This window comes from Vanacampus margaritifer, chromosome 2, assembly GCF_051991255.1.
Source record: "Vanacampus margaritifer isolate UIUO_Vmar chromosome 2, RoL_Vmar_1.0, whole genome shotgun sequence".
In the NCBI taxonomy this organism is placed as follows: Eukaryota; Metazoa; Chordata; class Actinopteri; order Syngnathiformes; family Syngnathidae; genus Vanacampus; species Vanacampus margaritifer.
This window is the reverse complement of record NC_135433.1, coordinates 55090266-55102323: the sequence shown is the minus strand read 5'-3', so window position 1 is coordinate 55102323 and position 12058 is coordinate 55090266. Positions and strand designations below refer to the sequence as shown.

Here is a 12058-nt window from a genome sequence, read left to right as displayed (position 1 = left end):
ACCATCATTGTTGCGATCAAGTTTGTGGAACATGAGCCATAGTCTCTTCTCTTGAGCCTGCAGGTACTGTGAGAACTCTTGGAAGTCCAGCAAGCCATCATGATTGATGTCACTCTCCAGGACTATCTGTGGGTACAGATTGGGAGATTTGAGGTTGGAAAAATAAAAGGATGAATTTTCCTGCACATAAAGGGCTTGTGTAATGTGTACACAGGGTGTGGTGGCCATACAGACAGCAAAGAAGTGACAGTGGTCACATGGTGAAGAGTGCAACAGGTACACACAGGTGGAGTGAGGAGGAGAGAGGAAGACACTTTCCTTCCATGAGTCCATCTTACCTGGTAGAAAACTTAATTTATCCTCTCTTGAAAAGCAAATGTACAAAGAGCAAAAAAGGAAGGTAGAATGCAAAACTTTGCTATTACATGAATATGTTTTTTTTTCAGATGATAACTTTGCATTATGCATCAAGAGAGAGACACAACCCTGGAGAACCCACGGGGTCAAATTTGGCCCCTATAAATTCTGCTACTCAAATAACAAAGACCTTATTTTTTTATATTTTTTTTACAAATTTAACTTCAAAAGTCCAGAGTGCCACTTCTGACCCCTGCATGGGGCCATCTAGTGGATGAATATTGCACTTACATGAGCCAGAGTGGTGGTGACAAGATGGCTGGCAACATGCTGTTTTTTGTTGAGCTGGAAATCAATCCAAACAAAACCATCTTCTCAGCAAACCATCAGATGGTAAATTAGTTTTTTTTTTGTTAATCTATTTCATATCATGTTGCAGAATGCCTAGGAGTATGTTTTATGTATATATTTTGATAAATTAGCAACTCTGAGCTAGTTCCAAAAAAAGGGTTAAAATTGAAAAAAACATATATTTTGGTGTTCAGTGAACTTATAGCAGTCATTTAATGTATAATTCATAATTTTCCAAAGAAGAAAAGGGTTCTTGGGTTCTCCAGGGTGATGTAATTACATATGTGAATGAACAAAGAAATTTATTTTGATGAAATGAACATCAAAAGGGAAAATGTATAAAGAACCTTTAACCTTTTTATACATATTTGTGTGTAATATAACATGGTTATGGTCAACCCCATTTAAACAATGGTCCCCAGCCTGCAGGCCACCGACTGGTTCCAGTTATGCAAGCCAGAGGAAACAGTACAAAATCAAACAGCGAGCTTGTTCAAAAAGTCTTAAAGGCCAAACGAGGAGACTAAAGACGAGACAACAATTTCCATAAAAGAGAAATCTGCAATAAATAATCAACACGAAAAGTTATGACAGGTTTATCGCAAAAGGTGATTCTGACATACCAAGCCAGTTCCGTGTAATATGTGGCGACAGGTTCGCAAATGTGGCAATGCAATGACGCATTCAAATCTGCCAAATAGCACTACATATCTTACATTTCCAACATCCTATCTTTGGCAAACAGGATTTTCTGCAATGATGACAAATGAAACAAAATGACGGAGTTTTGTTTTTAATCACTTGTTTCTATTTGTTTCGTTGTCAGTCTGTATACAGTATATTGCTTCACGTGAAACTTGTCCATGGCTCAAAAAAATGTTGCAGACCACTGATTTATAGGATATCATTAATAAAAATAAATATATAAAAAGTGTATGCAAGTGTCTTGAATAACATACTAATCTGTGGAGCAAAGCACAAACAAGCCACCGCAAAGACTGACTCATCTATATTTTCACTCAAGGAGTCAGCACTTCATCAATAAACAGTCGAATGAGATCAGTTTATGCGCTGCATGCAGTGGATACATCACCAAAGTGTTACATCACAAATTGTCAAAATTCACAATGGCTCGTTCACAGGCACGTTTTTGGATCTAGCCAGCTCACTAAATAAAGCACATACAGTAAGTAAGTACTATGTTGTGTAGTGTCACATTTGACTATTTGTATTCCATGTGATATTTCTGAAAGGTTTCTTACAGGAACGCCTACAGGATATTTTCTCTCCTGGGACTAACTGACTGATACATATGGGAGTTGAGAAAATAATTTTGAAATATATTTTAGAATACCAAATAAAATGTTGGAGGAAATAATGGCAAATAGGAGAGAGCCTATTCTTTCATTTTGTAGAGTCGTGTATGATCATTTAACACAATATTGAGTGGATAACTGAAAATGTTTTAAAACGGATAATGTGGAATGTGTTAACAAATGCTTGTGATTTTTGCTCTAAAGATTATTTTACATGGAGGTTATCAATAGACATTCATAAATTGTGCCCATAATTTCCTCTTTTGTACCGCTTATCCTCACTAGAACCCACACGTCTTAACAAAGCAAGGCAGCAAATACTGAGCATGAAAGCAGCTGCTAACTGTGCACCAAAAATGTGTCCATAAGGCAATGGGCTGTTTACCCTGCAAACATGCACAATATCAATCCCATAGCAGCATCTCTCCCCAAGTGTGCACCCATAATGTGACTGGGTTTTCACTCGTGGAGACACCAATTCATCACCAAGCAACCAAATTACTCTTTGTCAAAATGTACGGGGAGGTTCTAATTGGCAATGCTGTGCTTTGTGGGGTGATGCTGCTCAATTTCAGCAAAGGGAGAATTTGGCTGCTGCTGGAACCAGAGTCTCAGCTTGTTTGTCAATGCGAGAAAGAGAGGAACTATAATCAATAATTTAAATGGCACTTTTTAATTTACTCCACTGCCTTCTTTATAAAAGTACACATGCACAGTAATGCGTTGTAACACAAGAACCGCAGTGGATATAACAAATACATAGAGCTGTCCCAATCCGATCATATCATTATAAATCAGCCTGATCACGTGGTTTTTAGCAGAGCAGTATCAGGCGAATTGTTTAAAAAAAAAAATCCTGAGGAGCAAGGTTAATGACAAAAGCAGCAGAAAAACTGCTCAGTTTTGTATGTCAATGTAATTTTTTGGGGTCCGTGGTGGCATTAAAAGAGGAGTGGAAATGAAGGAGTCACAAGCAGGACTGCTCTTGAAGACATTTAACATTTTCAATTTATAATTTTACTGTTTTTGAATTTACTTCTAAACATATAGATGTGATATAATCAGGATTGTTGTTAAAAGAATACCGTGGAATAATGATTTTGTGAACTTTATTTGATCCTCTTACCCTCAATTCTATTGAAGATAGGAATGTGCATGATGTTATCAGAGTCTCTTGTCATTGCATTCAGATGTCGGTGTCCTGACTGTGTCTTTAGAAGCTTCTAAATAAATTTTGCAAAGAAAACTTCTCCATCAGATCTCAATACAATTATTTGGAACACGCAAAGATTACACTTAATATAGTAATCAAATAATTCCTTTAAATGGTGACCCTGACGCCGACGGAGACACATTGAGACGTTTTTGCAACAGCTGTGATTGGTCCTGAACATCGGATTTCTAAAGCGCAAAATATTAACAAGGTGAGTGGACATTTATCCACGTAGAGAAATTCTGGTTGTTTAGAATCAATACAGTCGCATTTCGTCTGTGCTAAATTGTATTTGAGATCTGTGAACAAATTAAGTGGGGTTAAAGTCGTATTTTTTACGGAGGGACGCGAAAGTCCTCGATTTTGAAAATTACTACGACATTGAACTATGCATAGGAAGTGATGCCCGTTGTGTACGGAAGTGACGTCAAGTAGGAGCGCTCCGCCGTTTGAAATGGCATAAGAGATTGAGTTTCCACGGAGGAATAGGCTGTTTTTATTTTTTGTGTGGTATTAGCCGCCCGTGTTGATCACACGGTGTGAGTGCTGTTGAGTTGTGTGGTATTAGCCGTCTGTGTTGATCACACGGTGTGAGTGCTGTTGAGTTGTGTGGTATTAGCCGCCCGTATTGGTCACACGGAGCGAGTGCTGTTTGTTAAACGCCCGTATATTTCTACGGTGTGTGGTGTGATATTAGCCGCCCGTATATTTCTACGGTGTGAGTGCTGTGTGATAAGCCGCCCGTGAAGATCCTGGATTTTTATTTATTAAGTCGCGCAAACGGTATTTAATATCTATTTTATTTTCGTCTTGTTTTTATTTTTCTTAAAAAATATATATATATATATATATATATATATATATATATATATATATATATATATATATAATTTTTTGGGGGGGATTAATGAGAATAGTTTTGATCTGTTATATTGTAGTATCATAAGTGAGACGTCACTGACTTTATAAATATTAACTCTTTCACTGCCAGACGTTTTCAGAAACGGGTTGTCCCCACTGCCAGCCGATTTAAGCATTTTGAGTGATCTTTCAAGGTCCACAGAAAATGTTGTGTTTGGACTATGGAAACACACATACTACCAAATGAAAGATTGGACTCTCAGCTTTCATCAGAAAAAAAAGTTTGTTTCTACCTTATTCCGTTCTTCAGTAATCAACAATAGAAAATGGTTACTTTCACCGAAATTTTCGCTTCTGAAACAAAAAACTGAGAAAAAGAGCTTTTTGTGAAACGATGTTATTTCATGCACTCTAGTGAATTGTACACTTCTTTTTGTCCATGAATGATGCCACAAACACCTAAATAGTGCTTTACTTCTGTAAAACGCTTTCACCAACAATGAAAAAGTGTTTTTTGATTGCAAAATACGTTTATTTCCATTCAACAGTGTAACAATTTGACAAAACAATTTCGCAAACTATTTACAAATGTGTGCAACTGTGGTACTACTTACAATTATGTGGATGTTTCAAATACAGTTTTTCCTTTTGTAACGCTCTCCTGCATGCAAGGAGACGCCAGGACTCGCACAACAGTTTACTTTCACTTTCATATTGGTCCGTTTTGCGTGCAAACGTTACACTTTCTTGACGGCCTTTTTTTCCGGGGAATAAAAAGCAAGTAGCAGACTGTACACACTTCCTCCGATGAATATGCATTGGACTCGGGGCACTCTCCGTCGTCCGATCGAACGTCCGCCTGTGCGTGCTCGGTTGAGCTCCGCGTTACGACACCGTCATAGCCGCCGCATCAGCGGTTCCAATTTCGCCGTCAAGCTCGGATTCACCTTCATCATCATTGAGGATGATCATCGTCGTCATCAATGTACTATTTTAGCGTTGGTCGATGCCTTTCGTCTTGTAAGTGTAGAGCTGCTTGCAAACGCTCGCCATTGCCCGTTCCCTCCTCCATCTAGCTCCATCTAACGTCTTCTACTGCCGTGTCAATGCTTCTCAACCAGGAGTCACCACCCTCATCTTCATCATCGATGATGATCATCGTCGTCAACAATGTGCTCTTTCAGCGATGCTTTTGGTCTTTGAAAAAAACGTCTCGGGCGTGAGCTCCTCGCGACCGGCCGCCATTTTTCCTTTGTCTTCCATTCTCATCTCCTGCTCGACGCTCTAGCTCCGCCTCTACTGACGCCCACCCGATCTTGTCAAAAGAGAGTCATCGCTGCCCTCTAGGGGCCAAAAATAGTCATTAGGCACAACAGACAGACTGGAAACTTTCACCAGACATGCGGAAGGGTTTCCTCTACCCGTTTCAAAAAAAAATAAAAAATCATTGGATGACGTCTTTTGACGTCATTGGCAGTGATCCGTAGGTTTTTACTTGACGTCTTTAAACGTCAGTGGCAGTGAAAGAGTTAAAAACGACTAATTACTACATATTATGGACGAATACATTTTGCAAAGAAAACTTCTCCATCAGATCTCAATACAATTATTTGGAACACGCAAAGATTACACTTAATATAGTAATCAAATAATTCCTTCACTCTCCAAGCACCCCCTCCAAGGCAAAGTCACTTTGAGCATAAAATTGTCCCATCTATTGTCATTATTATTATTATAATTACTACCCATAGTAGTAGCTTTAGTATACAGGCACCGAGCCTGTCAATGAGTACTCCAACACCTCTCACTAAGGGCAACCCCAGAGTGGAAAAAAGTCTAACCCCTCACAAGAGGACTGGTACCAAGCCCGACTATATTCAGTTGGAACTTCTCCACACTGCACACCCATGACAGACAGGTGATGTTCCCATGTCTGTAGAGTCAGCTTCTGTGTTAGGGATTGGATTGCCAAGGTCACCACCTTCACAGCAACCGAGCTTTCTATTTCACCTGATCCCCTTGGCCCCTCCCACAGGTGGTGAGCAAATGGAAAGGGAATCCACATCAACTCTCCTGCCAGTGTCTCAAGGATGGCCACCAGGAGCTTGCTATTGAGCCCACCTCCAGGCCTGGCTCCATGGGGACTATGGTTACTGCACTGTTCATTTTTGGTCATCTTAATAGGGGGTTCTGAGCTGTACTGTGTGCCCTGCCAGGGGCATTAAGACCCATGGCAACTGCTCTTAAGAGACACACAGAACCCCCCACCACAGCAAGGTGACAGCACAGACAGGAGGGTTCCTGTTCACACAGTAAAAATTGCAAGCAAAGCAAAAGAAAGAAGAAAAAAGAAAGAAAACACAAGAAAACTTACATTCTGTTTTCATGCTATATAGACCTACTTACTAACACAATATCATATGACCAATTACTGTTGCTGGCGTTGTATCTGGGGGTTGTTGTTTTTTTGGACCAACAAAATTATTAATTCGACACACACTATTTCAATTTCATAGTTGTGGAAAACGAGAGACAATTAATTGTGTTTACATAGTTAAATTACTTTCATGTTTGTATGCTGTTCTTCCAAGTTTCCTACTCTTCGAATCCATAGAGATTTGATGTTTCTTCCGGTATTTCAATTAATTAGCGCAAAATCGTTCTGCAAAGGTATTATCATTATTGACTATATATCATAAAATCTGGTATGACACCGACGCCTTCTTCAGTTGAGAGATGGCTCGGTTCAATTAAATTGAATGGGCTAATTTATTAACTGAATGGGTATATCTGTCAAAATACAGTCATTGACAACGCCTAATATTGCGTATTAGGTGAGGATGCAAACAATTGTGCACCTTATACTAATACGATAGCCTATTCCAGCTGTCATGGACCCACGTACCTCTTCCGCCTCTCCCTGGTGTAAACCTCGAGCAGCCAGTCCAATTCGCAGTTCACTGATGTCAACCCTGCCATCTCTATTCAAGTCCAGTTGCGCGAACAGATCCGCATATCTCCTTTTTCGTTCTGCCTCCACAGACGTGCCGTTTTCTACCTTCACTTCGTTTTCTCCGCGTTGAGGTCGGTCCCGTAGATCCCTGTCTTCTTCGCCCATGAAGCTGAGAACGCTTACGGTTTCCCTTTCTAGTCCAAAATGAATATACAGACCGATATAACACTAAAATACCACGCTGTAGCCACGGAGACTGCAGTACTTGATCATAAATGGGAACAAATGTACGCGGTGGTACGCGTGGGTGCGCGTAGCTCGTGCGCAGTGGACTACATTAGTCACGGAATGATGGATGCGGGCTCTTTTTGTAGCTCGAGTAATGATGAATCAACCGAGTCGCTCTCATCTTGTATGGGCTATTGTAAAAGAAAAAAATTATTACAATTTAATGTCATGTGTGTGTACTGTTTTTTTTATTCTCGTGTAGCTATACTATTAGTGCATCAAAGCGTGTAAGACGAACATATCTTACACTTGCTAATAATAACTGTAGTAGAGAGGATTGTACACTGTGACGCAAGGGATAAAGTACACAGTCAGCATTCACAGGCTAGTACAGAGAGATTTAGCGGTCTGTATTCCACACTTATCTCTCCAAGGATTTCTCATGATTAGCTTTTAGTATTCGGCCGTACATTTTTTTTTAGCCTGTTCAACTTGTTTTATTGTTTTGTTTGTTTGTTTATTGAACACATGAACCAGCAACATAAATAGTGAAATTAAAATAAAAAGATTCAAAAGTTATTTACATAATATATATATATATATATATATATATATAGAGAGAGAGAGAGAGAGAGAGAGAGAGAGAGAGAGAGAGAGAGAGAGAGAGAAATTATTTTATAATTTAATATATAAAATTAGAACTTTATATTTTGTTATTCTGTTCAGCTTGTTGGCTTAGAGGTGGTCATCAGAAACGTGAGCGCAGGTAGCACTTGATGAAGCAGATATTTTAATCAAGTTAAAAATATTACTACATATTGTCTGACATTGTGATCCTTTGGGTACGATGTTTCACGTTAGAATAGTCCCAAGTTCCCAACTGAACTGTTTTAAAAAAAAAAAATAGTCATTTTAGTTTTTGTTTGTTTTGTTTTTAATTCACTAGGTCTTCACAACAGAACCACAGGCAGTCTGATGACCTGTGCAACATGATAGTATATGGACACAAGTGCAGCAATTAACTGCCAACTGATCAATTCTAAAATTGTTTGTGATGATTAGTCATTTGCATGTATTTTTAACTCAAACAAGTCTCAATGCTCTGAATGGCAGCTTCACAACAGTAAATGTTATCAAATTTCTGTAATCCAATTCTGTTTTGAATCGAAACATTTGCTTTTACATTGGAAAACAAAGCATTTTGCCTTTTTGTGACTAAACCAGCTCCCACGCAAGTGGTACAAACTGTATTTCCAAACATTTAAATGTTCACCTAGAGTGCTTTGCACTGCAAGTTTAATAAAATCTAGTGTTGGGAGAGTACTCCTACAAAGTATCATATCGTCCGATACCAGGCCTGATTTCAAGGTATTGGCAATCACTAAGGCAGCTGATATTGGTATTGGCCACCCTCTTGTGGCCATTTTACAATCAGGCACTAAAAGTTACAATGAAAAATAATTTAAAAAAACATATTCATGTAACTTTATAGGGGGATAAATGCTTGATGGAATATAGAGATCTTTCAAATTATCCGCCCCTATCTTTTAGGGAAATTTTATGTATCAAAAGTTGTTTTGGTACTTGGTATTGGTAACTAATCGACTTGTTGAGAGAAAAGTTGAGTACCGGTATCCGTCAGGAAAAAATGAGATCAAACATTCCTAATAGTATCAAATTGAGCTGTTGAGATGTTTAATAAGATTCAAGGGAAATCTAAAAAAACAGAACATAGTCCCCTCCATGATCCCCTGTTTACACTCAGGTTCATCCATTCCAATTGTTCTAAAAGCACCTCCATCTTATGCCACCACCTCTTCCTCAAAACTGTTTGGGAGCCATCAGCATTTTTGGACAACTGAATTTTAGAGCTAAGTATTGGCTCTGCATCCTTGTCACGACGTCATCATGACACAATTCATTTCTCACCTCCATGTGTGGATGGCCAGTTTCTTCTCCAGTTTGGAGCAATTTGTGTTCACCGTTTTTTCCCTTTGCAAGAGGTAATTTTTTTGATTGTGAATAAACTGCAGCGGTTGAGGCTAACTTACTCCCTGCCCCTGGGTCCCCCCTTAGTCGTTGTGTCAGTGAGCCTCACGTCCAAGACTTTCCTAGGAATGAAATGGAGAACGTTGGAGAACACATCCAAGCCCTTCTCCACCTATTAATATTGATTCAGAAGCTCATTTAAACCAAATTCATTCAGTCACAATTCGGTCAACTCACTTCATGAATTGTTCCACAGTGATCATATACCTAAGTGAACATCAGCTGCCTTGATAGCTCGCTGTTGTTATAGCAGGCATCACCCAACTGGATCTAGTCTTGGTTGAGGGTGATGTCGCAGTAAACCTGCACGGTGGGAACCTTCATGATCGAAGAGAGCTCAACTGCATGACTCCTGTTTTCTATATTGCTTATCCTTTTTGTTCTCTATTTTATGCATGCAGATACAAATATTCAAACCTGAATTGATGCTTGTTGCTAAGTATACATTTAACACAAATGTAACAATACTGTACATCCTACTTATCTAAACAGAACTCTGAATTTGGACTTTTACAGTAACTGAAATCTTAGGCTCAGTGTATAGAATTTAGTGCCATGCCATCGAGTGGTGAACTACTAGTCTGCAATGACCAAAGTTTGAAGCGTGTGCATTTTGGAGCACTAGCAGTACGGTGCCTCAGAGAGACCACACTTTGCAACCCTACCACTAATTACTACGCTCGCAAAGTTCAATCAGTTGCAGAAAAATGGCAACAAAACATGCCAGCCTCTAGTAAGGTGACAGTGTAATATACTTAGTACTTTTTTGTAAAGTAGGCCTATGTGATAAAATGTGATATTATATATATTTTTTTTAATTGTCGGTTTTTAAAATGAACATTGAAAATGTGTCCCGTCAATTTGCCAAAAAACATTAACTGAAATTTGCACTAAATTGATTGTTGGGAATTCATCTTGTGGAAACTTACGTATAGAATAGAAAAATGTCGTATAAAGCCTTTTCACACTGCACTCAGTGAAATGACCGGTTGCCAGCATGCCCATATTTGGAAGTGATGACATCTGGTTAGACTACTTCGACAACATGTGTCTTTCAAGAAAGCCCTTTATTCATGTGAAGGACAAGGATTGGCCATAACTTCTTTATAACTAAATCACTCCACCAGCTCAATTGGAGGTGCTTGTTTGCTCTCGAATAGAACATTTTCTAATAGAACTTTATAACTAAATCACTCCCCCAGCTCAATTGGAGGTGCTCGTTTGCTCTCAAATAGAACATTTTCTAATCTCCAGTAATACTCCATTCTGTGGTCCCTGTCCCTCACCACATACACAATGAAGGTCTGGCAGCGTGCTGTGTTCTGAAAAAGGGCCTAAGACTCAACATAGTATATTCTTGATAAAACATTTTTTTTAATCAACATTGTTTAATGTGACAAGCGTTAACTTTTCCTTCAAAAGATTTACAAAATGTCCGCTGACACATTGAAGACCAGCTAATGCTGGTTTCTTAATTTCCTAATGAATGCATTGTGTTTTAGTCTTCCTCAGCCTCCTCCTCACCTTCCCCTTCATCCTCAGCAGTAGCATCCTGGTACTGCTGGTACTCGGATACCAAATCATTCATATTGCTCTCAGCTTCTGTGAACTCCATCTCATCCATACCTTCACCCGTGTACCAGTGCAGGAAGGCCTTTCGGCGCAGCATGGCTGTGAACTGCTCAGAGATACGTTTGAACATCTCCTGGATGGCTGTGGTGTTGCCAATGAAGGTGACGGCCATTTTGAGGCCACGGGGCGGAATGTCACAGACAGCGGTTTTAACGTTGTTGGGGATCCATTCGACAAAGTAGCTGCTATTCTTGTTCTGGACATTGAGCATCTGCTCGTCCACTTCCTTCATGGACATTCGCCCGCGGAACACAGTGGCAACTGTGAGGTAGCGGCCCTGACGGGGGTCGCACGCCGCCATCATATTCTTGGCATCAAATGCTTGCTGGGTGAGCTCGGGTACCGTGAGCGCTCTGTACTGCTGGCTCCCTCTGCTAGTCAGGGGGGCAAATCCGGGCATGAAGAAGTGCAATCGAGGGAAAGGGACCATGTTGACAGCCAGTTTTCGGAGGTCAGCGTTGAGCTGGCCTGGGAAGCGCAAGCAGGTAGTGACTCCGCTCATGGTTGAGGAAACAAGATGGTTCAGGTCTCCGTAAGTGGGTGTGGTCAGTTTGAGTGTGCGGAAGCAGATGTCATATAGAGCCTCATTGTCAATGCAGTAGGTTTCATCTGTGTTCTCAACAAGCTGGTGGATAGAGAGGGTGGCGTTGTAGGGCTCCACCACTGTGTCTGACACCTTATGACAAAAACATGTATTTAACATTGTTAGCCCAAAAAAAACCCAACAACAACTTGTATTACAACAAGGACTGCTTACCTTGGGAGAGGGCACCACGCTAAACGTATTCATGATCCTATCAGGGTACTCTTCACGAATTTTGCTGATGAGCAGGGTTCCCATGCCCGATCCGGTTCCACCCCCAAGTGCGTGTGTGAGCTGGTACCCTTGCAGGCAGTCACAGTTCTCAGATTCTTTGCGTACCACATCCAGGACAGAGTCGACCACCTCAGCTCCCTCAGTGTAGTGACCTTTCGCCCAGTTGTTACCAGCACCGCTCTGACCTATGGAGGAAGCAGAACACTTGGATTGGCCAATTTATCAGACATAAACATCCATATATCTGTGATTGTGAGTGTGGATGATTGTTTGCCTCTGTG

General features: G+C 40.2%; 2 protein-coding genes across 11 annotated transcripts in view; both read right to left on the bottom strand.

Moving 5' to 3' along the window:
• LOC144044869 (mitochondrial adenyl nucleotide antiporter SLC25A23-like) overlaps positions 1-7409 on the bottom strand; it is a 31531-nt gene extending 24122 nt beyond the window's left edge. The window contains exons 1-2 of the mRNA XM_077559550.1: positions 7004-7409; positions 3-126 (exon numbers count right to left, since the gene is read on the bottom strand). Of these exons, the coding sequence (XP_077415676.1) occupies positions 3-126; positions 7004-7216 (337 nt within the window). The 5' untranslated portion in view covers positions 7217-7409. The remainder of the gene's footprint in view (positions 1-2; positions 127-7003) is intronic.
• Positions 7410-10826: 3417 nt separating this feature from the next.
• The window catches only part of LOC144044870 (tubulin beta-4B chain-like), a 3846-nt gene continuing 2614 nt past the window's right edge, over positions 10827-12058 (bottom strand). For 4 of the 10 annotated variants that reach the window (XM_077559552.1, XM_077559554.1, XM_077559557.1 and 1 more), the window contains 2 exons: positions 11718-11962; positions 10827-11636 (listed from right to left, as the gene is read on the bottom strand). In XM_077559552.1, the coding sequence (XP_077415678.1) occupies positions 10827-11636; positions 11718-11962 (1055 nt within the window). Of the gene's footprint in view, positions 11638-11717; positions 11963-12058 lie in introns of all 10 variants that reach the window. The other 6 variants (XM_077559558.1, XM_077559559.1, XM_077559553.1 and 3 more) reach the window with 6 other exon arrangements.